We start from the raw sequence: 26,812 nt of genomic DNA, 5'->3' as shown, positions 1-26,812 counted from the left end.
GGTGATTTGAACGGTTAAGTATTCCGAACGATTGCAAGGTTGCTGAGAGGGCCGGAGACTGGCTGGTCTTGAGGTATTGTGACGAAGGTTGGAGCCTTTGAATATCTGTGTGGCCGAGGGAGAAGAAGAGAGGCGATTCTGAGGACCCTGGTAGGCTTTATAAGCGAGAGGGTTTGGACTGCACGACGAGGAGGAAGGAGGGACGTAGGCAAAGGGAAGGAACGAGTCACTCTCGGCCCCTTTTCAACGACGGATGCGAAGTTTATTCCGTCTCCTTCGGTTGCGTCTACTTGTATCGCCACGGCCAAATGCAACTGGTCTCGCCAGACATCAAAACCGGTTGCAATTCGTTGGAAAGGCGCATTGCGGTTGCCAAAATCTTCCGCCTGGACTTCTCAAGGTTTGCTTTTCGAATCTCGGAGTTTCGCCCTTGTTCAGCTGCAATCCTCTCTGCTTCCTCTTTGATGCGCCGTCGATCATCGGCAAGTGCAGGAACAAGACACTCACAGTTAGGATGAACCGGTATCGTTTGGCTATTTATATGTTAACTCTGCTCAAACGCTGATTCCTCGGGCGTAAGGCGGTGATCCTTTGGCTATTCTCTTACGAATAAGCCAGGAACATGGCCATCCAGAACCGGGCGGTGCTATAATAGCGGTTTACGCCTTGGGATCAACAAACATCAAACAAATCTTGGCTGTAAGGAGACCGTCGAAGACCGACCCGGAATTCATCACAAGACGAAGATCTCATAGATTTCACTCCGCCCGGGTGTGTTTGGGGTAAGGGCTCAAGCGATCAGCAGTGCTCCCATTGTATAGAAGTCTCGTCCGAGCCCCATGGGGCTTCCTCCTTCGAACTCACGTCTCGTTCCGAGAGCCAAGACCTACGAGGGAACCAATTCCAGATGGAGAGAAGCAGTCCACAAGAACCATCAAAGAGGTCACAGTTTTTTGGAACAAGCTGAGGTGCGCACAATCCTGAAGCCCCTCTTCTGCGTCTCGTTCCGGCCAAACTTAGTGGGCAACTCCAGATCAGCAGAGACCAAACATGAACCACAAAATCTACGTTGGCTGACCCATCTCTTGGAAATAATCCCTCCAAACAGTTCAGGAGAAAGTCGACTGCAGGACAAGTTGAAAGGCACGGCGCGTGGTGCGTCCAACGAGCCTCAGCCGGTTGATCACCCACTCGAGCATTGTGTGGTCTGACGGACATCAAGAAATCTGAGACGTCCTCATCCAAGAGCATCCAGTCACATCTTTCATCAGGCACATCTGCCCCTTTTCACACCTCGGCCAAGTCCCACGGTCCAAAAGCCTTGAAAATCCACGCCTTCACATGCTTCGTGGCATCGAAACCGAAGATGCGATCCCAGTGCCACATTGTCTCGAACAGCCAAGCTTTGGAATCGCCATGTGTCGTCCGACTGGAATGCTGATGATGCTGACCCTGTCTCGGGTGACTCGGATACAGGCCGTTTGAACCGCTCCCTGGGGACTGCGTTCCCAGCTTGCCAACCTCCCGACATCCGGTCAGGTGCAACGGCGAGACAGAAATGTCTAAGACAGTCTGACGTTTCTTTGGCGTGACATTCGATATCCAGGCAATTGAACCCCTCCACCTCGCCCAAAGTTCCATGGCCATCATCGAATACAGGGTTGCCGCGGCTGGCGCAGAAGTTCTTCAGGATGGCGGCAACTCTGGTGCGGACCTTTCATGCCGGACGCAGGCAGAGTGGCAGCAAAATCCTCCATATATCGGCGCATACATCGAGAAACGCCACACTGATGGCGTAAGTTGACGTGTAACCAAGCCTTCCGCGCCTCGCCGTGTATGTGGCCCAGATCACATCGATCTACTACGACACCATCCGAGACACAGCAGCACCATCACATCAAGTGAGAATATACAAATAGGACACTCAGAGCACCTTGGTATCGCTCACCACAGCGAGCGCCTCATCCATCGACCAAAGATTGAGAAAAATCTCTGTTGCCGCCCAGTGTCCCTCTTCACCAGAACAAAGAACACTCGCCCACCAGCCCCCTGCACTAAACTTCGTCTGGACATACTTCATCAAAGAGACGAGCCCACCAGCCACTCGCTCCCACAGTCTCCGCGGAACGACGACGACCGGGCTGCCCAGATCTAGACCGGAACCCGCCAAGGCAGCGTATCGCCGTTTGGCTAATCCTACTTTGTGGCTTGATTCCGCGCCGGTGGCACCGCAGCCCCGGGTCTCGCAAACAAAGCCATCTTGAAGTTCAGCGACCTCTCTACCCGCCCTGCCGCCCGAAGATCTCATTCCCGCTGGCCATTGAAGATTTGATCTGCCGAATTGAAATAGTCTTAAGGCGAAGGTCCGCCCCCTTTTCGCGCTGACGACCTAGTTGCGAGATCCGCGCAAGAAAATAGGAGAGGTCGGAAAGAAAGAGCCCCTATTCCAACATACAAATACCAACTTCACACGCAAACCCGCACTCTCCCTTCGCAATGTTCGCCCACAAGCTCAAACGGGATGCACCAACCCGTCCCACCTCCGAAATGCCCCTCCCCTTCCTCCCCTTCGTCTTCCTCGCCCACTTCACCCAAACAGTAACCTCCGTCCTCACAACCGAAGCTCACCGCACAACCGCAACCCTCACCTCCCACCTCGAAGGGCTCCGCCTCCAGGCCCGCGGGCCCGAACACTCCTTCCACCACTTCCCCCTCCTCCCCGCCGAGCTCCGCCTCAAAATCTGGCAACACGCCTGCGACCACCCGCGGACCCTCCTCGCAACCCACGCCCCGAACCCGGCCTTGCTCGCCGTGAACCGCGAGGCGAGGTACGAGGCCCTACGGCGGTACACCCTCGTGAGGCTAAACACTTGGGGCGACAGGCGGATCTACATTGACTTTTTGCGGGACAGCATCGCCGTGGTGGAGGGCAAGGGGGGTGGCGGGTTCCCCATCCGCGGGGCGAGGCATGTCATCGTCGTGTGCGAGGAGCCGTTTCGAAACCCGGGGTCGTGGTTGAAGTGTCGGTATCGTGCTGGGCTGGAGACGTTGACGCTGGTGTTGAGCGGGACGAAGACGGGCGGCGGCAGGGTTCTTGCGCCGCTTCCTGAGATTCGGGAGTTGTGTACGCCCGAGGAGGTTCAGGCGAGGCTTGGGTACGAGAAGGAGGAGGCGGAGAGGATAGGGGAGGAGGTCAGGACGTTGGCGGAGGGGTGGGGGAACACGCGGATCCGTGTGGGGGAGTTTGTCTAGGTTTCCCAGAGACGGAGACGGAGGACGAGGATGAAGCGTAATGATCTTATCCGACACGACATCACAATACCCATTTCATATGTAGTCAATTCTCAACTCGTACAACATCGTACACCACATCTCAAAGCCTACTCCGTCCCCCAAGATAAACCTCCCCAAGCCGCAACTGCTCAACCGCCTCCGTGACCATCTCCTCCACAATCTCCCCCGCCGGCTGAATCCTGTCAATCGCACCAGCAACCTGCCCCATCAAATGCGGAATCTCAATATCCTCCCTCCCCTGCTCAAAATCAAACTCAATCGGCACCGTCCCGCCCTCCGTCAACCTCCTAATCTCCTCCGGCCGCGCATGCCACCCCCGGATATACTCATTCGTCTTCATCCTCAACGGCCGCCCACTAATCACAAGCGTCCTCTCCGTCCCCTCAAACCCGCACGACACAACTTCCTCCTTGTGCTCCTCGCTACAACCCGCCTCCACGCTCGCCACGAACCGCGTGCCAACCCACACGCCCACGGCCCCCTGCATCAACGAACTCGCCAGACTCCTCCCGTTATACATCCCGCCCGCGGCAACGACAAGCGCCGTCGACCCCTTGAGCATCGGTGGGCGATACCGCCTCGCGACGTCCACCACCGCGGGGATCAGCACCGAATTCGCCACGTCCCCCGTGTGGCCCCCTCCCTCCCCGCCCTGCGCACACACGATATCAACCCCCAACTCGAGCGCCTTCACCGCATGCTTTGGATGTCCCACCATGTTCATGACATAGATCCCCGCCCCGTGCAACCTCTCAATCACGTCTTTGGGGGGCACCCCGACCGCGCTCACAAACAGCCGCGCGCCCGAGGCGATGGTGATGTCAATCAGCTCGTCGAGCTTGCCGCCCGTGTAATCGTGGTTCGTCTTGCGCGCGTTCCCGCCGACCTGCGGCAGCGCGAGGTCTACGCCAAAGGGGAGATCGGGGGCCTTGAAATTGGCCTTCATCTCGGCGATGATCTCGCGGAGTTGGTCGGGGGTGTACTGGAAGCCGCCGATGACGCCTAGGCCGCCTGCGTTGGAGACGGCTGCGGCCAAGGGACCGCCCGAGGTGCGGGCCATGCCGGCGAGGAGGATTGGGTGTTTGATGCCCAGGAGTTGGGTTATGGGTGTTGTGATGGGGCCGGAGGGTGCCATCTTGTCTTGGTGTCTGTTGTCTTACACTGGTCTTGGTGTGTTGTGCTGGCAGTCGTGCTCAATCTGGTATCCTACAGTGTCAGGCGAGGAAGTGTACAAAACAAGCGTATGGTGATGAACAAGGCAAGAAACGCAACGAGAAGCCAAGGATAAAAAAAGCTTTAATGACACGCTTGGAGCTAGTCGTCGAGAGTCGTGCCGAAGCACCTGGGTAAATCCGGGGTGAAGAGTGTGGGGTTGGGGGGAGCTCTGTTGCGGGGAATTCACACCGAGGCAATTGCCTTGTTGGGACAGCAGCTCGCCCGCCCGTGACCCCGACCTCCTCCCCCAGTTTGCCCCAGCTCCGGCCCCGAGCGGCACTGAAACGGGCAACCACAGCGGCATGTGAGTCGGCCATTCTCTGTCCCGTCCGTCCGTCCTCCGTCACAGACAACAGACCCGACATTCACACGGGCTGTCAAGCAGTCACAACATCACGACACCCAGGAAAAAAAGTCATCAACTGACATGCGCCGCGCCATGCGCCGCTCTATTTGAAATGCTGCCCTCATCTCCCTGCATTGGTATCGTTATGACATGATTATCTTTGGCGTCGTCCAACTATTATACAACACACTTCACAAGGTACACGTCCACCACGCACTCCGTCTATCGAAAGCTCGGTAGACGCGCCGGGACGAACTCCTCGGTCCGTATGTACTGCTCTTGCGTGGTGGACCGAATGACCGGCGCGTCGTCGCCGTGCGTAGACCTCGGCGGCGATCTTTGACTCGGCGAGTCTGACACGTAATCCACCTCGTCGGCTTTGGCGTCTGAGTCCGCCTCGGACGTTGTTGGCCCCTCGGAGCCGGCATCGTGCAGGCCCCGTTCCGACGCGAGCTGCAGCGCCGCCTGTCGCTTGCGTTCGACCTCGTCGTCTTCCTCCCTCCTGATGCGCTCCTCTTCCATCTGTAGTTCCTCCATCGAGGCCTCCTCCATTGATGGTGCAACTGGTGTATCCGGCGTCGTGGGCCCGCTCGTTGAGCTCCTCCGTACGCTGGGACTGAGCATGGAATGGCTAGAATCAATCGTCGCTCTCGACACCGTTCGAGACATGGGCCGTCCGTCGGCCCGCCGTTTACTCTTGCTCGCCTTTGTCCTGCTGCTGCTGCGATCGTCCCGGACCTTGTCCAGGACCATAAACTCGTCATCAAACGGCACGGCGTCTTCTTCGCCTTCGCCGTCGCTGGGAAACAAGTCGCCCCGAGACCGGTATGAATCCGACGAGACCCCGGACCCCGTCGTCCCGCTGCGATTTCTAGTCTTGGCGGTCCGGCTCTGAAAGACATCATCGTCATCGCCGTCGTCCGAGTCGTGTGTAAGCAGAGGCTCCGTCTCGCCCATGCCCATCTCGCCGTGCTGTCGCGGGTGATCCTGCAAGTCCGCCGCGCTCGGCTTGTAGCGGAGCGTCTTGCCCAGCTTCCACGGCAGCTTACCCAGGAACCCAATCGGTTGCGTGCTGGGGATGACGGTCGGATCCGACTCGAGCGCCTTGCTCCCTCTGCCCCGCGTGCCGTAACTCATGCCGCGTTTCCTCTTGGGCTGGTCCTGCTGCACCTCGCCGCCTCCGCTCCCCGTGTTGTTCTTTTGATGTTGCGACCCTGTGCCCGCGAGCAGGCGGTCCCAGTCGTCGTTGCCCCAGCCACCCAGGAACCCTCCGCCCTCGTCCTCGGCGTACCAATCGTCGTAAAAGTCGAAGCTGTATTCCGCCCGTCCGCCCGCGCGATCTCGTTCTCGTCGCCTTCTCGCCCGCTCCTCGCGGTCGCCGAGACACGGGTTGGCGCATTGCTCGAGCGAGGCGGCGAGGGAGGCGAGACACGGATTGATGTAGTGGTGCTGGAAGCTCCAGATGCCGGCGGCCGCGTTCTCCGTCACCTCGCCGGCGTTGTGTGAGATTTGGTTCCATCGCTGGCGCAGCCGCGGGTCCTCCAAGAAGGCCATATTGGGTGATGGCGCTGCTGCAGGGTCTTGAGGGATGACGTCGCGGGCATCAAGAAGGGAGGGAGGAGTGAAGTTGGGGATTGTTTTCAAACCGATCGGTGGCGGCCTCGACCTAGGGCTGCAGCAAAAGGGAAAATTGTCGAGGCCCTCGTATCGAATGGCCGGTGATGGAAAAATACAATCAAGGGCGGGCGAAAAGTCCAAAGGTGAAGGGAGCCATGGGACGTGGATTGGGCGAGTAACGGTTGGTTTCAAGTGCGCCGGAAACAAACGCAGCCTCACCTCAGCTGTCAAAAGTTGGGCTCAACATTCCACTGGTTGCAGCAGGCAGGCAGGCGCAGGCAGTCAGGGTGTCAGGGTGTTGGTGGGTGGCAGGCAGGCGGCACTCCATCCCTTTGGGGGGGCCCTTGGGGGTTCGCTGCAGCTGCGGGTGCGGGTGCGGGTGCGGGTGCTGATGCGAGTTGGACTTTCGGATTGTCAAGGTCCAAGGCACGTGCGTCGGCACTGTCTGTGGCTGGTGGCGCCTTATCTCAGGACCTTCGGGACGGATAAGGCACCTTTAGGTGGCATTGACTTTGTGGATCCGGGGAAATTGCAGACATCCCGCCAGGTTGCTGACCAACTGTGGCTTAGCCTCTGGAGCGAACCCCTGGAGATCGACGTCACTCCTTCAAGGTATCGGAATGCATCGTCATTTATAAACTTTGGTTCTCGCAACGTCCATCTATGTTTTGACTTTGGGTACAGTTCCCGAGACTCGGTAAACTTTACGAAACACGGGACAGAGAAGGCACGTGGAGATGTTATATTCCGAACCACTACAGACGCCAAAACGCTGCTACTCTAGACAGAGCTTGCCAAGGACCATGATCATCTCAACCCCTGTGCTTGTTCGCTCGTAGAAATCATGACGGCAATGCTCATTTCCTCATGCCTGCAACAATCCCGTGTACCCATCGAGAGAAGTCAATGAGTGCCAGGCCGTGGCCAAAGAATGCGTGAAGTCGCACAAAGGTGTCCTAAGTGAATGCCCACACCAGCGCATTCAACTTTGCCTGACAGAACTTCCCAACACGTGAAAGAACACGGCCAGTCTTCTGCTTGAGCGTCACCTGCTTCTTCTTCTTCTTCCTATGATGCCACATGGGCAAGATGGCAGCCGTCTCGCTGGTGGACTGAGCATCATCTGCATCGTATGCAGGCGTAGCCCCCGAATTGCTCCGTCCGGATTCCTAATGGCCGTTTGTTGCAGCTTGGGGTACTGGTGGCCTCTCTGGACCGTAGGGCCTGGGTGGTTCTGGCTCTCCAGGTTGGGGCTCCTCCTCCGTGTCGTCGTCAAACTCGCTCGGATCCTCTTCGCCCTCCTCCTCGTCCGAGTAGTCGCTGCCGTCGCCGTCCATGTGGCCGTTGCTGTCCGAGTAGCAGCTCTCCAGCGTCGCCGCCATTCCAGGCGGAACCTTGCGGCCCTGCTGCTGCATCTGCTCGATGATACTCCTAAGCTTCTCGGCTCTCTTGGTCGCCTCGGCAGCCTTCTTGCGCCAGTCCTCGCGCTCCTCGGCCATGCGAATGATGTTGGCATTCGTCGCCTCGTGCTTGCGCTTCATTGTCTCGTTCTCCTTCTCCAGACGCTTCGTCTTCTTGGACATGTCCTCCATCTCCTTCCGAAACGTCAAAAAGAGGTCGTTGCTGTTGTTGAGCGTGTCCTCAACCTTGATCTGTCAGCAAAAAAAGCTCAGCCTAACCTCTGCAACCAGCGTTTTGTTAGTCATCATACCTGCTTGAACTTATCAACGTAGACGTTGAGCTGATTCCGAAGCTCCGTCTCCGTCTTGGTAAAGGTCTGGACCTGCGCCTGAAGATTCCGCGCTCTCGTCGACTCGGCTTCCGCGAGCTTCTTCTCTCGTTCGTAGCGCGCCATGTTGTATTGCACCTCCAGCTCCTTGGTGCGCATCGTGGAGTGGAAGTGCAACTCACGCAACTCGTACTGCTCAATGAACGACTTGAACCGGTTCTTGAATCTGCAGGGTGTTAGACGTGTGACTGTGACTGCAGACAAAAACATACAAGGTGTCGACGCTCATGTCCACAACCTGCTTCCGCGGATGGTCCTTTTCTTCTTGGATCCCCTCCAGCTTGGCAAGCAGGGCCGCATGCTTCTCGTCGTATGCTGAGCTGTTGTGCTTCAGGTTGTCCTGGAGGGTCTTGTTCTCGTTCTACACAAGGTCAGCCGTGCCCCGTCTGCCGGTCAGGGGACCGCAAACCTTGTACTTGTTGTTGTCCCGTTGCAGTTCGCGGCAGAGCTTCTCAAGCTTCTCCTTCAGGCCGACCGTTTTGCTGAGCTCGGTGCGATTCGCATCCTTTTCCTTTTGCAGGGCATCCCCGCGTTTCTTGTTCTTCTGGTTCTCTCGCTCAACACGGCGCATGTCGGCTAACAGTTCGCTGGACCGACGGGTGAGGTGCTCAATCTTTTGCAGATCGCTCATCTTTGCCACCTGTTGGGCCAAATCGCGGTTCGCACGCTTGACCTCGCGCTCTGTTGCCGTTAGCCCTGTCGCCCAAGACATGGACCCGAACGAATCCCCAGCACGGAGAGGCTCCTGCCCTGCGTCTAGTCATCACCACAACCCTCGCAGGCTTGGGCAATAACCATTGCACAAACGCACGCGACATGATTCGGCCCCTCCGGGAGGGGTAAGGATGGGAGGCGGTACGCACCAATCTCAGCTTCCTGATCCTTCTCTCCAGCTGATTCTTGCTCTAGCTGCGAGATGCGTTGCGCGAGTAGCTTTGCAGACTCATTCGAGTCGACAGCCTTCTTCTGCTTTCCCTTCTTCAGAGACGCCGCCGGCGGGTGGGCGTGACCATCTTGACCGTTGGACATGTCGGCGTCGGCCTGGCTGAGGGGCATCTACTCGGCGGGCAAGAGGGGCAGTGGTTGTGTGTGGGTGTATGTTCCTTGCAGCCTTGTCGTCACCGACGAATTCGCATCCGTGTTCGATCGATCGAGCGGGTCGGTGTGTGTCGCAAAATCGAGCGGGCGTCGAGTCCCTGTTTCCCCGCGGTAGTCTCAACCGCGATGTTCGGAGGCAGCAGTCGGTTCGTGTGCTCTCGTCGCTTTCCCCCTCATTGACCTCCTTTGCAGATTTTCGACGTTGGCACGGGACGAGGAACGACGGGCTAGGGTGAGGTGTAGCGTGTGTCTGCGTGTGTCTGCGTGTGTCTGCGTGTGTCTGCGTGGTTCAGGCGTGCGCATTAGAAATGCCACTGTACTCGAGAAAAACGGGTGGAGGAGAGACTTGCTGCAGGGCCTCGTACCCGAACTTGTCGAGTACTTCTTTGGGTCCGGGCCGACCAAGCCAAGCAGACTCACTTTGGTATGCCTAGCGAATAATCGATACGGATGACGATATTGAGTAGGGTAAAAATGACCAATTGCCCACGATCCCACTGGTCGCCTTTGGTTTCGCGATTTCCCGATTTCCGTCCGTTGGCAGCGTGGAAGGGAGGAGAATAAAGTGCAGCTGGAGAAGGGCGAACGAAGGTACTTGCCTAGCGGACAGCGTCCCAATCTACCGGGCGGCGTCGCTGTTGTTGGTTGCACCGTGTTAGCTGCTCGTTAATGCGTTACGCAGGCCCAGGCCCACTGACCCGGTAGTGCCTCAGAGAGCGTTTTGATGAATATGGGACCCCACATGCCCTGTGTGATGACGAATAGCGGCGGACCAGCGCCGACCACGCCTAAAAATTTCCAGCACAAGTCAGCCGGGAGCTGCGAATCGCCTCCTGCGCTCCACAGTGGTTCCTGTTGTATCCGTAGGCCGGCCAGTCACTCTCAGAACGAAGCTTCCTTCTCTTCCGCCTCTCCCTCTGGACCATGAGGCTCTGACCCTCTGCATTCAACTCACACCCGTCCAACATGTTGCGCAACGCCGTCAACACGGCCAAGAAAGCCGTGACTGAGCTCTCTCAGTATCCCAAGCCTGGCGACAAGCTCCATGGCTTCACACTGCTGAGGACGAAGCACGTGCCCGAGCTGGAACTGACTGCTCTTCACCTGCAACACGACAAGACCGGCGCAGACTACCTACACATTGCCCGCGACGACAGCAACAATGTCTTCTCCATCGGCTTCAAGACGAATCCCCCCGACGACACGGGTGTGCCCCATATCCTGGAGCACACCACGCTGTGTGGTAGTCAGAGGTGCGTTCCGTGGTCCCCATGCTTTGCATGCCATACTGACCATCCAGATACCCCATCCGCGACCCCTTCTTCAAGATGCTGCCGAGAACGCTGTCCAACTTTATGAACGCCTTCACGGCATCGGACCACACCTTTTACCCATTTGCGACGACCAACTCCCAGGACTTCAAGAACCTCATGTCGGTATACATGGATGCGACGCTGCACCCTCTGCTCAAGGAGTCCGACTATACCCAGGAGGGATGGCGCATCGGACCGGAGAACCCGCAGGCGGCCAACGGCGAGGAGAGCGACCTGGTCTTCAAGGGCGTCGTGTACAACGAGATGAAGGGCCAAATGTCGGACGCCGGCTACCTCTTCTACATTCGGTTCCAGGACCACATCTTCCCCGACATCAACAACTCTGGCGGTGACCCGCAAAAGATCACCGACCTGACGTACGAGCAGCTGCGCAAGTTCCACGCGGAGCACTACCACCCGAGCAACGCAAAGCTCTTCACGTACGGAGACATGCCCCTGTCGGACCACCTGCAGGAGGTCAACGCCCAGCTCAGCGCGTTCGAGAGGATACAAGAGGACAAGACGATTCACCAGCCGATCAACCTGGCTTCTGGGCCCAGAGAGGTCAGCGTGGAGGGCCCCCTCGATCCCTTGGTGGACCCCGACAGGCAGTACAAGACGTCCGTCTCCTGGATCATGGGAGACTCCTCCGACGTCGTCGAGTCCTTTTCCCTGGCGCTGCTCTCTACTCTGTTGATGGACGGCTACGGATCTCCTTTGTACCGCGGGCTGATCGAGGCCGGTCTTGGAACAGACTTTAGCCCCAACGCCGGCTACGACAGTTCTGCAAAGCTGGGCATCTTCTCCATCGGTTTGACTGGCGTCCAGGAGGCCGACGTGCCCTTGCTCAAGTCCGAGGTCCAGCGCATCCTTCAGGAGGTCCGGCAAAAGGGGTTCGACAGAACAAAGATTGACGGATCCCTTCACCAGCTGGAGCTGGCGCTGAAGCACAAGACGGCCAACTTTGGCATGTCCATGCTCCACAGACTCAAGCCCAAGTGGTTCACGGGTGTCGACCCCTTTGACTCGCTGGCGTGGAACGACACCATCTCGGCCTTTGAGACCGCGCTCGCCAAGGGAGGGTACTTGGAAAGCCTGATTGACAAGTACCTGTTGAACGACAACACTCTGTCCTTCACCATGTCGCCGTCAACCACCTTTAGCGAAGACCTCGCTCGCGAGGAAAAGGAGAGGCTAGCCTCCAAGATCAAGCAGGCATCTCAGGACGCCGGCGGTGACGAGGCGGCCCGCAAGAAGTTTGAGCAGCGCGAGCTGGACCTTCTCGTCGAGCAGGGCAAGTCGAACACGGAAGACCTGAGCTGCCTGCCGACGGTTCACGTCAAGGACATTCCCCGGAGCAAGGAGCCCGTGGTTGTCCGCGACGAGACGGCCAACGGCGTCAAGATCCAGTGGCGCGAGGCCCCGACCAACGGCCTGACCTACTTCAGGGCCATCAACACCCTAGAGAATCTGCCGGATGAGCTGAGAGAGTTGATCCCCCTCTTCTCCGACAGCATCATGCGCCTCGGCACCAAGGACATGTCCATGGAGCAGCTCGAGGACCTGATCAAGCTCAAGACGGGGGGCGTGTCTGTGGGGTACCACTCGACGCCCTCGCCCACCGACTTCCACCAAGCGAGTGAGGGTTTAATGTTTACGGGCATGGCGCTGGACAGAAACGTCCCCGTCATGTTTGACATTCTGCGCAAGCTCGTGCAAGACACGGATTTCGACAGCCCGGAGGCCGCCCTGCGCATCAGACAGCTCCTCCAGGCGTCTGCCGACGGCGTGGTCAACGATATTGCCTCATCGGGCCACCAGTACGCCCGCGGCTTCGCGGAAGCTGGGCTTACCCGGAGCGCCTGGTTCAGACAGCAGATTGGCGGCCTCTCGCAGGTCAAGCTCGTCACGTCGCTTGCCAATCGGCCCGAAACGGATGGTCTGGTGGACGTCATTGACAAGCTCAAGCAAATCCAGAAAATCGCGCTCGCCGGTGGTAACTTCCGCACCGCTCTCACCTGCGGGGCAGAGAGCACGGGCGCCAACCTCAACGCCCTGACTAGCTTCATGTCAACTCTCCCCAAGGATCTGCCCCTGCCGTCGACCTCCCAGCCCGCGACGCTGCAGAAGAACATCAAGTCCTTCTTCCCGTTGCCGTACCAGGTCTATTACGGTTCGTTGGCGGTACCCACCGCTTCGTACACGTCTGCGGACGGCGCGCCGCTGCAGATCCTGGCGCAGCTCCTCACCCACAAGCACCTCCACCACGAGATTCGCGAAAAGGGGGGTGCCTACGGCGGCGGAGCGTACTCGAGGGGATTAGACGGCCTCTTTGGGTTCTACTCGTACCGTGACCCCAACCCGCAAAACACGCTCTCCATCATGCGCAATGCCGGCCAGTGGGCCACGGACAAGGCGTGGGCGGACCGCGACCTCGAGGAGGCCAAGATCTCCGTGTTCCAGGGCGTCGACGCGCCTCAGTCGGTCAACTCGGAGGGCATGGGCCGGTTCCTGTCCGGCATCACGGAGGAGATGAAGCAGACGCGCCGCGAGCAGCTGCTCGACGTGTCCAAGGACCAGGTGCGCGAGGTGGCTCAAAAGTACATTGTCGACGCTCTCGCCAAGGAGGAGGAGAGAGTCGCCTTCTTGGGCGAGAAGCGCCCGTGGGTGGACGGCGCCTGGAAGATTCACGAGATGGACATTGGTTCCGAGTAAGCCACGAGGCCCGCCGGCTTGTATAATAACGACCGCAGGAAGGTGTACTTTCCGGTCAAGATCTGTAACCATATCTGTACAGCACCCATGTGTAACATTATACCCACCTCCTGAATAGAAGCCAACTGCATGAGGTCCTTTCTTCTTTTGGGTCTTTGTTCTGCTATACTTTGAGACCGCGTTCAGATACGATACGTCTTCCTGCCACTCTCAATGGCTTGGAGACCACTAGACAACGCAAGATGAAGAAAGATTGAGCCAGGGTAGCCTGTTTGCAACTTTGTTGTAGACGGGATAACCGGCCAGAGGCTCGTGCTATCAGACCCGACATCCTCAGCTTTGGATCGTTGGACTAAGGCGCAGAGTACATGCGACGTTGACTTGACGTGCTGGTGAAGGCCGGTGGTGGACGGGTGAGAAGCGGGAGACGGAACAGAAAGCCAATCAGGTGCGGCCAATTACAAGTCGGCAAATCTTGGCTGGGTGACCTGAAAGGGAGATGCTCGGATGGAATGTGGAAAAAAAAAACGAGGCAGAAGAATAGAAGAGAAGCCAATTGGCTCCAGAGAACAATGCCCCGCATACGTCACCCTTAAGACACAGCGCCACAACTTGTTATTCTTGCAAAGTTGAGGTTCTGGGCGGCGGGCTCAAGGCGGCTTGTGAAGAGGCTTGGGGCCTTGGGAACTTGGGGACGCCGCGAGGGCATCCCGAGTGGATGTTTGATGGGAGGCAGCCCAGAGACAACTCGGGATTTGGGGGGTTTCTGGGCAAGGGGAGAGCAGTGCCGTGACTATCCGTATGCGCGGTGAGATCTAGAATGTGGTGGTGTGGTGAGAAAGGCACATGCTTCTTCTACCTGGGCCAACGTTGCCGACTGGGCCGTCTTTCACGTCCTTCGTCTTAAGTGATGCGGCCGTTGGGAGACGGACAGAGTGCCATCGACAGTCAGCGATTTGTGACAGAAGCTAGAGCCATCCCATCCCATCCATCACGGAGAGCGTACGGATACCACGCAGAAGCTTCCCAGTTGAGCTGGTTGCCTTTGAACGAGGTCAAGTGGCATGGGAAAAACCAGGCTAATTGTGGTAACTGTCCGAGTGGAACATTGCGTTGAGGGAATTTTTCTTCCCCTCTGTGAGGACACAAGCGAGGTATACAGTAGGCGACGGCGGCAGCACAGGTCTCGTTGCTTTTGCCAACACGGGTGAGATGTTCCGTTTGTCACGGAAACTGCCAACCGGCGTCGTTGTCCTTTTCAATGTTGGACTCTGCGATGGAGAACGCGGCGTTTGAAACGGACAGTTAGGGTTGGACATTCTCCATCACAACCCACAACCACAACCAACTCCGAGGTGTTCAACGCTCCGGGAAACTTGGAAGAAACACCGGGTACCTAGCGAACTAGATCCGTCAAGTTTGACAGCAGCGTCAAAGGCTAAAAAGCTAGTGAAAAGCTGGGGCAAGGGAAAATGGAACCGGAGGGGCGGGCGAGGATGACAGCAAGACCAGTGCTTCTGGAAGACTGGGACTGCCAAATTGGAATTGGAGCTGGGAAGACGCGTAAAGTTGCGGTCTGGGAAGTTTACCGATGGGGCAGCGCGATCGTGATGGGCAATCGAGGGGCATTGTACACTCCATAGCATACGGCACCTACACGGTAGGAGCACGCGAGAAGTGGTGGCTGGAAGCAAGTTTGGAAGTTGCAACGCGGTCCTGCATGAGATTGACGGGGAGAGAAGAAGATCAGAGACGGTCAAACAGGCACTGAGCCATTTGGCACATGGGATATGGCACATGGGGGGGGGGCTGCGGTGAATCGTGATGCATGGCAGATGGAGCTGCAAGCAAGCACAGACGGCAAGCAAGCAGCAGTTGTAGGTCTAGGAAGTACCAGGTCTCGCGACTGGACGATTCGTAATGGTGGATGAATTTCCCAGCCATAGCCAACCCTCCAAGTTGAGGCCTTCCACATCCACACCCGCTGGGGAGGGATCCATTGACTTTGTACTTTGTAGTCTCCCCCGATGGAGGCACTGCAGAGCGATGGGCTTGCCCTTCACAGGGAGAGAGAGACATCCACTGCGGTACCTCATTCTGCATGTTCCGGTGTCTGAGCTGCAGGGGTGACAGACCGATGTACTCCATACATGACCTCACGCTGAAGAATAGGCAAACAGAGGCTGGAAACAAAGTATCCAGACTCTGGAGGGCTGGAGCTTCAAAGGCGGACAGCATCCATACCGGGCCTCTCCTGCTGATTCCTATCCCCTGGACAGTTGGACTCGGGTGGGCCGGGTACAAGTTGGAACCAGAGCCTCTACTTCGTACTGCGGTGCTTGGAAGTTGAGACTTGACTTTCTCGGACCGTTGTTTGCCAATTGTTGGGTACGGAGAGAGAGACTTGAGATTGCCAGCTTCAGGCTTCAGGCGATATTGAAACTGGGTACGACGGGTACTTGGCGGGCGAGCATCATTATGGAGACGGCTTGAACCTTGCCGCGAGGTACCTTGCCTTACATCAGCATATCAGCACTGGGACTTTCCAGACAGCATGGCTGTGTGAGTGCACTGATGAAGCCGGGTAGGGGAAAATTTTGAAAATTTGTGGGCAGCATGGCAGGTTGTGGTTGTGTGTGGCATCCCGGGATCCACTATTAAGGTACCAAAAAGAACCTGGAAGACAGACGAAACCTGAACCCTCCTCCGGGACCTCCACGCCGTCACAATAAAAAACAAGTCCCCCCCGCCACACACTTACCTCCCGGAACACCAACTCAAAGGTTCATCGTCAACCCGCAACACGCAACAGCTCCCGCTACTCGCAACATTGCAATTGTTATCCAGATACAGCTGCCTGGACCTTTTGGTTTCGACCCTTTCGTCCGGTATCATTTGTCTCTTGGTGAGTCAACTCCCGACTGTTTTAAACGGAACCACACGCTGGTGGCGCATCCTCCCGAGCAATCACATGGCATCATCATCGCCAGCTTTTGCACCGCCAGCTTTTTTGTAACCTACACGCATTTGGCCCAAACCACCACAAAAAAATAAAACCGCTCTCGCAACAAACCACTTGTTCCTTTTCCCCCTTTCAGCATCACAACCACCACGCCCGCATACCGCATAAACCGCTTATACAAGGAATCCTTTGCTAACCCGTTGTCTCTACTTTGGTAGATCTTTATAAAGATCAACCCCCCCCCCCTTTCACCGCCAGACTTAGCCTTTGGTCAACTCAAAGGCACCACAGCCCAACACGGCTTCTCTGGCCGTGAGCTTCGTCAGTGACCAAGATTTCAGCGTACGAAAGACTCGACACATCGTCAACGCCATCCCCCCTCCACCGCCTGCAGTCGTCTAAGCAGAAGCTCGAGTTCTTTCTTCTCGACGGTTTGCTTCACCAGACGCCCCCGTCCAACCCCACCCCCAACCAGCTGCCGCATAAGACGGGCTCTGCAGCTCTTCCTCTCGCCGAGGGGGAGTCGAGAAGACCTCGTCAGATCACTGAGGGATCTGTCTGCTACCGCTTTCGACCACCCTAGAACTCTCGTGTTCTAGCTTTTTTCCATTCATCAACCCACTAGTGACAGACAGCATCAAGACAACTTACTTCTGCCCACGCGTCGAAACACCAGACCGACCACCACCCCACAAATCTCCATCTCTTCACACCACCACCACCATCACGCCGTCAACCGCTTGGATATGGTTATGGCAACAGCCGCGATCGAGCACTTTGTACCAGCTACTATCAATTATGCTAGTACCTACCACCAACCGATCCTCAAAACATCGCACTTTGCCAATCACCACGTCAAACATGGCGTGATCAACCCCAAGCAGCTGATTAGCGATGCTCTCCGCCAGCGTGTCGAGAGCATCGACCATGAGATTTGTGAACCAGGCGACGAAGACACCTTCTTCGTCGGTGATCTCGGCGAGGTCTACCGCCAGCACATGCGCTGGAAGCTCAACCTGCCGCGCGTCAAGCCCTTTTATGGTGAGTTCCCATACAAGCTGCCTGAGGAGTCTTCACTAACCCCGCCCAGCCGTCAAGTGCAACCCGGACCCCAAGGTCCTGCAGCTCCTCGCTGCCCTCGGCACCGGCTTCGACTGCGCCTCCAAGACGGAGATTGACCAGGTCCTCGACATGGGCACCGCCCCCGAGCGCATCATCTACGCCCAGCCCTGCAAGACCAGCTCGTACGTCCGCCACGTCAAGGCCATGGGCGTCAAGCAAATGACGTTCGACAACGCCGACGAGCTCCGCAAGATCGCCAAGCTCTTCCCCGAGGCCGAGCTGTACCTCCGCATCATGACCGACGACGAGTCGAGCCTGTGCCGCCTGAGCATGAAGTTCGGCGCCGCAAAGGAGGCCACCAACGAGCTCCTCGGCGTCGCAAAGGACCTCGGCCTCAACGTCGTCGGCGTCAGCTTCCACGTCGGCTCGGGCGCCTCCGACCCCATGGCCTTTTACAAGGCCGTCTACGACGCCTACGAGGTCTTTGAGCAGGCCCGCGCCTACGGCTTCGAGATGAAGACGCTCGATATCGGCGGCGGCTTCTGCGGCGACACCTTTGAGGACATGGCCGCCGTCCTGCGCGGCGCCCTCGACGAGTACTTCCCCGCCAGCAGCAACGTCAACATCATTGCCGAGCCGGGCCGCTACTACGTCTCGGCCGCCTTCACCATTGCCTGCAACATCATTGCCCGCCGCACCGTCGACGACCCCAACCTCGGCGAGAAGCGCTACATGGTCTACGTCAACGACGGCCTGTACGGCAACTTTTCCAGCATCATGTTTGACCACCAGCACCCCGTCGCCAAGGTCCTCCGCACCGGGTCCCTGACCATGTACGACACCAGCGCCGCCAACGCCTGCCCGGACGGCGAGGGTATCCGCTACTCCGTCTGGGGCCCCACCTGCGACGGCATCGACCGCATCACCGAGACCATCTCGTTTGAGCACGAGCTCGACGTCGGCGACTGGCTCTACTTTGAGGACATGGGCGCCTACACAAAGTGCTCCGCTACCAAGTTCAACGGCTTCCCCGACTCGCACGACGTTCTGTACGTCTGCAGCGAGCCTGGCGCCAAGGCCCTGCTCAACATGTGAACCTTGCGTGGTGCATCTTCAATATTTTGTCGTCTACTTCATTTTGGAATTTCGAGACTGGGGACATTTGGAAAAAGGGGGTGAGAAAAAGGGAACAAAAAATTTTCATAGACATGGAGGGAAAAAAGAACTCCGGCCCAACAGCACGCATTGTAGAAATGTAGTCATTCACTTCAGAGGTTGCTATCAGAGGTAGTCCTCGTCTTCAGCTTGATAGAAAACATGATTGGAAATAATACAGTATTCAAGGGCCAAAATCCGCTGCAAGCTATCCCTCTCTGTGCCATGTGTCTGTGTCACTCGTCCATGTGTTACTGAAGTTGAACGTCGTGACCGGCAATACAATCCGAAAGCCCCTGACTCGTTCCGCCACGCCCACGAACAGCACTCGTGCAGCACTCATGCAACTTCGACGTCCAGGACGAAGGATCGAGGGGGTTCACCCTTCATGCAAGGTACGGAAACACCACTGTCACTTTTGCTCGTACCTCAGCTGCAGGCTGCAGCAGTGATCGGGTCTAAATATGCATGGGGGGAGGGGAGGGAGTCGCGGCCCCCAAATGTCTTGGCCACAAGTCACAATCTACACCATCATCATCAATCACACAATCTTGGATCAATCTTTTTCTTCTTTTCTCATTACCCCTTTTCAACTTATTCCATGTCCGTCGCCGGTTGAATCTCCTCCCCTACCCCCCCCCTTTTCTACTCGGTGGCCAGCACACGCAACGCAACAAATCCGCATCAAAAAAGAGGGCTCTGACTCTCCATGATAGCCTCTTCAGTTGCCAGCTTGCATACGTTCGTATCGTGATTGAGCCATTGATAAGTGCCATGGAAACTCCCCAAAAGCTTCTCTTGCTCTCCCTGTCTCTGTCTAAGCTGCGCCATTAAATGCCAAAATTAAAATAAAAAAGTCGTGAGACGCTTTCAAGAGTTAGGTTTTTTGTTGTTTTGCAATCATGCATTCCGTCCGCTCCCCCCCTTTCGTGATTCCCTTTTTTCCGGCCTCCAGGCCAAATTCGTTACGTTAAGAGATAATCCTCTAAACCCCCCGCCAACCATTCATCATGAACCATTGTGCATCATCCGACTTCATGCTGATCCCGTCATCTAAATTAACCCCCCTTTGGCCCAGAGTAGTCGTCTGTACGTTCGTGTGTGTGGTCCGCAGCAGCTCACGCGGCCGCTTCAGGATGGATGATGCTCCGCGCCGTGGCTTCGTCATAACCAATGACATTTGTCAGGTATGCCATCCTAGACCTAGTCAGTACGTCGTCTCATCCCGCAGCTTCTGGAAACTCACTTGTCATTGTCAACCTCGGTCCATTTGAGGTCCTCAAATCTCTGCTGGCAGTCCATCCACGCCATTGCCCGCGCCTTGGGTTGGATCTTCTTGACCGTAAACTTGAATCTGCCCGTGACGGGTCGGTGGTCGGAGACGCGCACTTCGTGTCGTTTGTAATCCACCTGCTTGATCCTGCCGCCGCCGCGGTAGAGCAGCCGGTCGCACCACGCCGGCGAGCGCTTCTTCTCGCTCGTGTCGTAATTATCCGTGCCGACGTCGTACTTGTACGTCGGCGCAAAGGTGATGGGCATTTCTTCAAACGCACGCAGCTTAAAGGCAGGGTTGCGCCGTCTGGCCACCAAAAGTTGGTCTCGCTCGAGAAGCTTGGCGAGATTGTTCTGCTTCACTGCGATGACGACCGTGTCGCGCGACATGGTGTCGATGCGGTAGTTCAGGTCGCCGTTGAGCAGACACAGCTCGTGGTCCAAGATCATGGTGCCGTCTCCTCCGCCGACGTAGCTATCGAGTCGAGCGCTAGGATCTCGCTCCGGCGGCAGGATTTGCGCTTCGAGAATCGCGGCAATGTCGTTGTGGCGACTGTTGGCCTGCGACTGGCCCGCTGCCAAGTGACAGTTGATGAAGCACATTGACGTGTCGTCCACCATGAACCGCACGACGATTGCGCCCTTGTTGCCGTGAAGGCCTCCCATGCCTCGCTTAACTTCTGCTGCGCTCAGATTCTGGATCCGATCTCTAAGCGTCGACTTGACAAAGATGCAAGTGAACAACCCAACCAGCGTGGCAGTGTGGAGCAGATGATACAGACAGTCCGGGGGCATGTAGTCGTCGAGGCTCTTGAGGAGGAAGTCTCTCCAGTCGCGATACTGATGGCTCATGCGCTCCTGGTCCGAGCCCTCCTTCTTCTTCACCTTGAGGAAGCGTTCTTCTACCGTTAGCTTGGTTTTCGATGGGGGAACGGGAAACTTACTAGCTGTCGCCGTCTTGTCTTCCAGGTCCACCAGCTCCTGGAACCCAAAGATCAAAATGTCTGGCGAACTGTTGGACGTGAGCAGGCTCTTGATGAACTCGGCATCTTCTTGTGCGTATCGCAGACTGTGAGGCGTTGAAGCACCCGCGTTCCACGTCATGCACAGCACCTTGAGATCTTGGAACTCGCAGTACTGCGTGTCCATGGCCTTCATCTCCGCCTCGTGCCAGTCGTCCTGCAGCAGGCCGTCCCAAACGCGGACCATGTTGTCGGCGCCAAGGGAGATGACCTGGTGGCGATCCAGCCTGTAACAACTCGATACGTCCGAGACGAGCTTCACGACGGGGTTCTTCTCGTGAGCCTGCCAATCCTTCTTCTGTGCCCAGGGCGTGGGCTCCATGTCATAGACACCAATCTTGCCAGTGTTGAAGCCTGCCCAGAGGTGATCGCCAACACCCGCAAGAGAGTTAATCTTCCACGAACTCAAGTTGACGAGGCCTTGGCATGAAAAGTCCTGGGTGTTGTAGATGGACACCTTGCCATCGGCGTGACCGAAGAATACCTTGTTCGGTTGTGACCGCACTTGGGTTCCCGAAGTCACCTCGCCCGCCGTGTCCTGGGCCAGAGCGCGGACCAACACTTGGAATTGGGTTTGTCCGTCTGACGATGGCGCAAAGACACGAATATCTTTTCCCGTCGCGTGCCATAGCTCGTCCCCAACAACCATGGAGAACGAATGGCCCTTGGGTAGGCGGAAAGCTTGGTGGGCGTTGTTGGTCAGATCCGGCGTCCCAGTCTCTTCGTCCGGGGCCCAGACGAGTAAGCCGCCATTCTCATCCAACGACCACATCTCGTTGAAGTGGCGGTAAATCTTGGCAACCTCGTGACGGCTGTGAGCTCCTGGCTTGTTCGCAACCACGCTTTGCGTCGCAATGTCAGCTTCCATCAGCTCGCCAAAGTTGTTTCCAATCCACAGTCTCTTTCCTTCCTCGTCCACATTCAAGCCGGGCTTGAAGGCCACAGCCGTAGCCTTGATACCTTCGCCGTGGGCAAAACTCATCAACAACTCGCCGTCCCGCAGGTTCCACACCCGTGTCAGGTGGCCAGTCGTGCAGATGAGATCGCCGCACACGTCGAACGTCCGCGGGTCGTATTTGGTCTGGATTTCGTGCATGCCATGTTTTATGTAGGGCGGTCGTCGGTTGACGTTTGCGGGGTCCGGGAAGTTTGGTATGTTGCCGTTGATCTCGACCTTTGACGTGTTGCTGGAGGGAATCAGAGACACAGTCGGCTCGGGCGGTGGTGGTGGTTGCGCAGGCTGTACGTGGGCGGGCTGAACGTGCTGAACGTGCTGAACGTGCTGAACGTGCTGGACAGGCTGGGGTGGTTGAGGAGGCGGCGGCCTTGGTGACGTTCGGTCTGTCACCGTATTGGCACGCCCCGGTAGCCGTGATGGGGGCGGAAGATGTGTTGTTGTCGGGGTCGAGACGATTCGCTTGGGCGGTGGCTGGAAGTCGACCGAATGGCTGACGGAGTGGCTGACGACATGGGTGTTGATGCCTGCCCTCGGAGGCCGCGGAGGCGGTTTCATCGTCACGGGCGGCCGCGGCGGGGGCTCCGCAACGGTCTGCGGCCTCGCGGGAAGAGCGGGTACACTGGGCCGGTCACCCGTAATCTGCGGTGTGATCTGACCCTTGATGAACCCATTCGTATCCTGCTCCCGCTGGTTTCTCTTCGTCATGATCGAATGATGAACGGGCGGCGGCGCGAATCCGACATCTAGGGGTCTACCTCTCTGGGGCGGTGGTGGTTCCGTCTGCGCTGCGAGCGCCTTTGGCCTGGTGGGGAGCGTTGGAGGGGCCGGTTCGTGAACACTATCCGGGCTCCCAGGCGGGCTATTAAAGGGAGACGTCTCTTCCCTGAGCTTGCCCCTGATATCAACAGCCCCGATTTGATGGTCTGCGTAGTAGGGGGCTTTTGGCTGGTCTCGCATCGACGGCTTTTCGGCACGGTTGATTGGCGGGGGCACGGCGGGCTTGTTGTCCCTTCGTATCTCGCCAGATCGTCTCGGGGGCGGTGGTGAAGGCGGCTGTGAAGCAGATAGTCTCGGCGAACGTCGCGGATCGAGCGAAGGGGTGTGCGGCCGACTTGGGATCTTGAAGGCTCGCGAAGTGGTTGGCGTGGTGGGGGTGGAAGAGCCGGAGTCGGCAGCGTTTAGAAAGGCTGGCGCCTCGGCGATGGAGAACCTCGAGATGGAGTTCTTGGGCGGTGACTGAGGCGGTTCTACCAGGACCGAAGGAGCTTTCACCGGCTCGGGTTTCAAAGTAGGAGGAACACCCAGGGAGCGGCCGGGGGAGCGAGGGACGGGCTCGTGCAGAGGAGGCGGGAGTGACGGTGACGAGATGCTCGCGCGCTCACGGGGTCTCGGGGGGATCGGGAGGCTTTCGGAGGAGGCTTTCGCATCTCGAAGGAATTCTGGCTTCGGGGCCGGAGAGATTGTTCGGGGTGGGGAGGGACCAGGCGCAGCGGCAGATTCGCCATTCTTGTTCATGTTCTCGAACTTGGCCCTCAGCGACGAGACGGGTTTCTGGGGGTCTGGTCAGCATGGCAGCATGGCGGGGGGTCACGGGCAGCGTACAAGTGATGAGCCATCAGGCCCATTCTGAGCGGGAGGAGCCATGGTTGTAGCAGAAACGACAGCGGGAGCCCAGGGTGCCGATACCCATTACACCCACGCCTGCAAGTGTATCCTCATGAGCCCTTCAGCGGCGTGTGGTCTGTCGGCGGCTTAGCCAAGCAGAATGTGTTGGTGGTTATGGATTGACGAGGTCGTCGAGTGTCGCAAGGATGCGTAAGCGGGCGTGAGAGCGAGAGTTTGTTGCGCGCGTGTGGTCGGAGAGATTCTGACAAGTGGGATGGACGGCCGTGCAAGAGGGCTGAGGAGCATAATGATGCTGGGCGGATGTTTCGAAGCTAGTGAGATGCGAATGGGAGCATGGCCAGGTTGAGGCAGCGGTCGTCACGATGGGCGCGTTGGAGGTGAGAGGGAAAGTTGAGATTCGGGTGTTTTTCTGGAGCGGTGGTGGCAGTAAGGAACGGGAGGTTGTGATTGACGACGAAGTGGCATTGCAATGGCCCCTTGGAGCAATAAGATTCCCAGCCGTAGCCCGTACGGAGTAAGGTACTGCGTCGCCGTTTTGCTGGGACGGCAGTGTGTGGATGGTGTACCTGATTCGCCGGTACCTGGGTTGGCTGCCAGTCTGGGGGATGAAGGGAAGTACCCTTCTCCGAGATGAGGCAGGGCAGGTGGGCAGGCACGGCAGGGAAGGGGAGGGGAGGGAAAAGGGAAACGTATGCTAGGCACGTAGGCCGCAGTAGTGCTTTGCGGCGCCGTGCACACCTCAGGACCTGATGCCACTGGATGGAGTGTGAGATGAAGTGGTGGGTGGTAACCGACACTGACAGACTCCAAGTCACTTCACCCAAGAGTGCCAAAGTACTCCATAGACAGAGGGGGAGGGGGGGGGGTAGCGGTACGTGGTGGGATGTACGTAAGGATTGAGGGGACTCGCCATCCAAACACTGCCGTCAATTACGACTTGCGCTGCGACGTGCCGTCGTGCCTGTCCCGCCGCAGCATTATGGCCCGTCTGGGCTTAGCAGTCCCCGTAATGACATATGACCCTGCCAAGGCCCAGGTAAGTGTCTCCATCTCTGCCAGCCTCACCAGTTGTGCCCAGGGTTGAGAGCCCAAGAGGAGACTCAAGAGAAGTCGAGGTACGGATTACGGAGGCCCTCAGCCACAAGTGGAGGAGAGGCACTTTGTCGCATGTACCTTGCTTGCGGCTCGGGATACAAGGGCCGCCGCCGTTGGCCTTGGTTCCTGAGGAACTTCAAGGTTGGACACTAGTCGTTCCGTAATTAGGCGAATCCACAGCCTGATCTGCCGCTGGACACCCCCTGTGAAATACGTCCCTCGCAGGCGTGGCAGGCAGGCACAGCACAGCACCTGTCCCGTGCCTGGGGTCTGGGACTACGTACCTGCTTACCTCAGCTTGAAGCCGTGAGCCGACGAAGCTGGTACCTTGGGTTGAAGGATCTCTGTTGTCCCTCCACCCTGGATTACAGAATCTGGATGGGAATTGTTTCAACCGCCATAACGGGGTACACGGCACGGCTTGGGTCTCTCTGATGTCTCCTTTCGAGTTTTAAGCATTGCCATATCATTAATTCGGTCCAAGATATTCTGTCGAGTGTCTCTGTCTGGTCAGTGTCAGCGACCGTCGCTAACCTCTTTCATCTTTCGGGGTCCACAGCTCGTGTGCACGGTGCAGAAGGCCAAGCAAATCGGGGATTCTCAAGCTCTATCATCAGACCATCCCACTTTCTACAGTGCGTCCTCATTGCTCAGTGGCAGCTTGCGCTCCGATCGACCGGGTTCACAACGTCCTTGAGCCAGCTCAGCTACCTTACCCGACAGGGCTACTTTTTTTTTCTTTCTTTCCTTTGCAGTCTTGTTCAGACCAAACAACACAACTCTCGACTGCTACAAACCCGTCTGTCCAAATCCTCAAATCCTCACATCCCACCGCAAACATGAACACCGTAAGTTCCTCCTCGGCCGTCGCACATGGTTTCAAGTTCTTGGCTGACATCAAGCCTAATCCTAGGTCAAATCATTCTGGTAGGCTTGACTCGTCGTCTCTCGTCGCAAACCGCTCTCCTCGTCGATCAACACCACTGACTGACACCCTCTCGTCTCGCAGGCTTGGATGGGGCTCCCTCTGCGCAGGTACGTCGTCACCTGAGCTTTTTGACTCTTGTTCCAGAACCGCAGCTAACGTGTCGCACTTACAGCCGGCGGAGCTGCCTACTACTTTGCCAAGCAGAGCATCAACGCCGATCGTGCAGCCCGCTTCGAGGAGCAGCGCCAGAAGAAGATGATGGTCCAGTCTCTTGAGTACGGCGACAACGGTCCCTCCCAGCCCGGCTCCGCGTCCGCCATGGCCGGAGCTGCGCGCACCGATACCGCCGGCTCCCCTAGCCAGGAGTCCAGCTCCGATCCCGCCCCGACCCGCCACGCCCCGGCGACCGAAGCGCAGCGAGTGACGGAGAAGAGCAAATACGAAAGTAGTACGCCGTTTAGGAGTACAAAGGGAGATCGATTCTCATAGTTACGGGACCAAGACGGTGGATGGACCTCGACCAGCCCCCGAGCTCGTGTAGTATAATTGTTTGCTCGGCTGGTTTTTGGCTGTACATTGTATCATTGAGGACGACACGAAGAGACGATGTCCTATTTCTCGCGTTTGAACTTGTCGGGATGCTTCGCGTTGGTGATTTGGAACCTCAATGTCTAGAGCGTGGGAGGCAGCTTGTCAATGATTCATTACATCGACGACTCCGTTATTGAATCCAAACACGCATCACCCTCGACGGCGAAAGAAGAACACTCTAATCACTCAACGAGCCCCTCAATTACCAGCCTACGATTGGTCGTTCTGCATCGGCGAGGTGTGCGCAATTGCCTCAACCACCAACACCTGAATCCCGTTGGCTTCACGCATGAGGTGGCCGATCGGCGCAAACCGCTAAGACACGAGCCACTGTTCGCACTGGGCAGATGGGTCCTTCCGGAAGATGCCGCAGAACCCCCGATTCGAACAGACATCCAGCCTCAATCCGAGCTAAGCCACATTGGCCGTAAGCACCCAGCTGTCGCGGCCGTTGTAGCTTGTGGCTTTTTTGCTCCTCGCAGCTTTAGCTTCGACCTCGACATCCCACTTCAACCTCACCTGTCACTTGTCTGCCTGCTCTCCCAGATCCAATCCCAACCAGCAGGCATGCGACCGGGTCACAATGGCGAACCCTGAGCTAGCAATAGCCAAGGCCTCCTTCAGCGCCATCCTCTTCCGCAAAGAGCCCGTCTCGCTCACCAGGCCCGAGATCGAGAGCTTCCACACCCTCCTCCACGACGCGATACACCAGTGCTCGCCCGCCAACGTTCAGGTTTGACGCCCTCCAACGGCC

At 57.4% G+C, this 26,812-nt stretch overlaps 9 protein-coding genes across 9 annotated transcripts; 4 read left to right on the top strand and 5 right to left on the bottom strand.

The window, feature by feature from the left end:
• Window positions 1-2,402: 2,402 nt before the first annotated feature.
• Window positions 2,403-3,312, top strand: BDP81DRAFT_1411 (uncharacterized protein). The gene has a single exon (XM_060581833.1). The coding sequence runs from the start codon at window positions 2,497-2,499 to the stop codon at window positions 3,250-3,252; it is 756 nt and encodes a 251-aa protein (XP_060451284.1). The 5' UTR covers window positions 2,403-2,496; the 3' UTR covers window positions 3,253-3,312.
• BDP81DRAFT_412305 (2-nitropropane dioxygenase) lies at window positions 3,186-4,697 on the bottom strand. Its single transcript, XM_060589204.1, has one exon. It carries the CDS (start codon window positions 4,427-4,429, stop codon window positions 3,374-3,376), a length of 1,056 nt encoding a protein of 351 aa, XP_060451283.1. The 5' UTR covers window positions 4,430-4,697; the 3' UTR covers window positions 3,186-3,373.
• A 213-nt stretch (window positions 4,698-4,910) lies between these two features.
• Window positions 4,911-6,811, bottom strand: BDP81DRAFT_412303 (uncharacterized protein). The gene has a single exon (XM_060589203.1). The coding sequence runs from the start codon at window positions 6,407-6,409 to the stop codon at window positions 5,078-5,080; it is 1,332 nt and encodes a 443-aa protein (XP_060451282.1). The 5' UTR covers window positions 6,410-6,811; the 3' UTR covers window positions 4,911-5,077.
• Window positions 6,812-7,428: 617 nt separating this feature from the next.
• Window positions 7,429-9,290, bottom strand: BDP81DRAFT_388185 (myosin-like coiled-coil protein; the record flags this gene model as incomplete). The annotated part of the gene is made up of 6 exons (XM_060587065.1): window positions 7,429-7,584; window positions 7,672-8,118; window positions 8,184-8,427; window positions 8,474-8,622; window positions 8,671-8,942; window positions 9,125-9,290. The coding sequence occupies 6 exons, from the start codon at window positions 9,288-9,290 to the stop codon at window positions 7,429-7,431; spliced, it is 1,434 nt and encodes a 477-aa protein (XP_060451281.1).
• A 1,035-nt stretch (window positions 9,291-10,325) lies between these two features.
• Window positions 10,326-13,387, top strand: BDP81DRAFT_306729 (peptidase M16C associated; the record flags this gene model as incomplete). Its single annotated transcript, XM_060583301.1, has 2 exons — window positions 10,326-10,612; window positions 10,660-13,387. The coding sequence occupies 2 exons, from the start codon at window positions 10,326-10,328 to the stop codon at window positions 13,385-13,387; spliced, it is 3,015 nt and encodes a 1,004-aa protein (XP_060451280.1).
• Window positions 13,388-14,618: 1,231 nt separating this feature from the next.
• Window positions 14,619-15,414, bottom strand: BDP81DRAFT_1339 (uncharacterized protein). The gene has a single exon (XM_060581772.1). The coding sequence runs from the start codon at window positions 15,184-15,186 to the stop codon at window positions 14,713-14,715; it is 474 nt and encodes a 157-aa protein (XP_060451279.1). The 5' UTR covers window positions 15,187-15,414; the 3' UTR covers window positions 14,619-14,712.
• A 1,681-nt stretch (window positions 15,415-17,095) lies between these two features.
• Window positions 17,096-18,506, top strand: BDP81DRAFT_456331 (ornithine decarboxylase; the record flags this gene model as incomplete). The annotated part of the gene is made up of 2 exons (XM_060593154.1): window positions 17,096-17,390; window positions 17,440-18,506. The coding sequence occupies 2 exons, from the start codon at window positions 17,096-17,098 to the stop codon at window positions 18,504-18,506; spliced, it is 1,362 nt and encodes a 453-aa protein (XP_060451278.1).
• Window positions 18,507-19,542: 1,036 nt separating this feature from the next.
• On the bottom strand, window positions 19,543-23,608 carry BDP81DRAFT_1316 (endonuclease/Exonuclease/phosphatase). The gene is made up of 4 exons (XM_060581746.1): window positions 23,421-23,608; window positions 20,783-23,369; window positions 19,813-20,737; window positions 19,543-19,763 (listed from the first exon to the last, which is right to left on the bottom strand). Exons 1-4 carry the CDS (start codon window positions 23,460-23,462, stop codon window positions 19,685-19,687), a joined length of 3,633 nt encoding a protein of 1,210 aa, XP_060451277.1. The 5' UTR covers window positions 23,463-23,608; the 3' UTR covers window positions 19,543-19,684.
• Window positions 23,609-25,378: 1,770 nt separating this feature from the next.
• On the top strand, window positions 25,379-25,956 carry BDP81DRAFT_388181 (uncharacterized protein; the record flags this gene model as incomplete). The annotated part of the gene is made up of 4 exons (XM_060587064.1): window positions 25,379-25,387; window positions 25,453-25,466; window positions 25,549-25,574; window positions 25,640-25,956. The coding sequence occupies 4 exons, from the start codon at window positions 25,379-25,381 to the stop codon at window positions 25,954-25,956; spliced, it is 366 nt and encodes a 121-aa protein (XP_060451276.1).
• Between the last annotated feature and the right edge of the window lie 856 nt (window positions 25,957-26,812).

The sequence above is a fragment of the Colletotrichum phormii genome (assembly GCF_030913505.1).
Source record: "Colletotrichum phormii strain CBS 102054 chromosome Unknown BDP81scaffold_1, whole genome shotgun sequence".
Lineage (NCBI taxonomy): Eukaryota > Fungi > Ascomycota > Sordariomycetes > Glomerellales > Glomerellaceae > Colletotrichum > Colletotrichum phormii.
The sequence above is the reverse complement of the archived record's forward strand: the minus strand, read 5'-3'. Positions and strand labels throughout refer to the sequence as shown.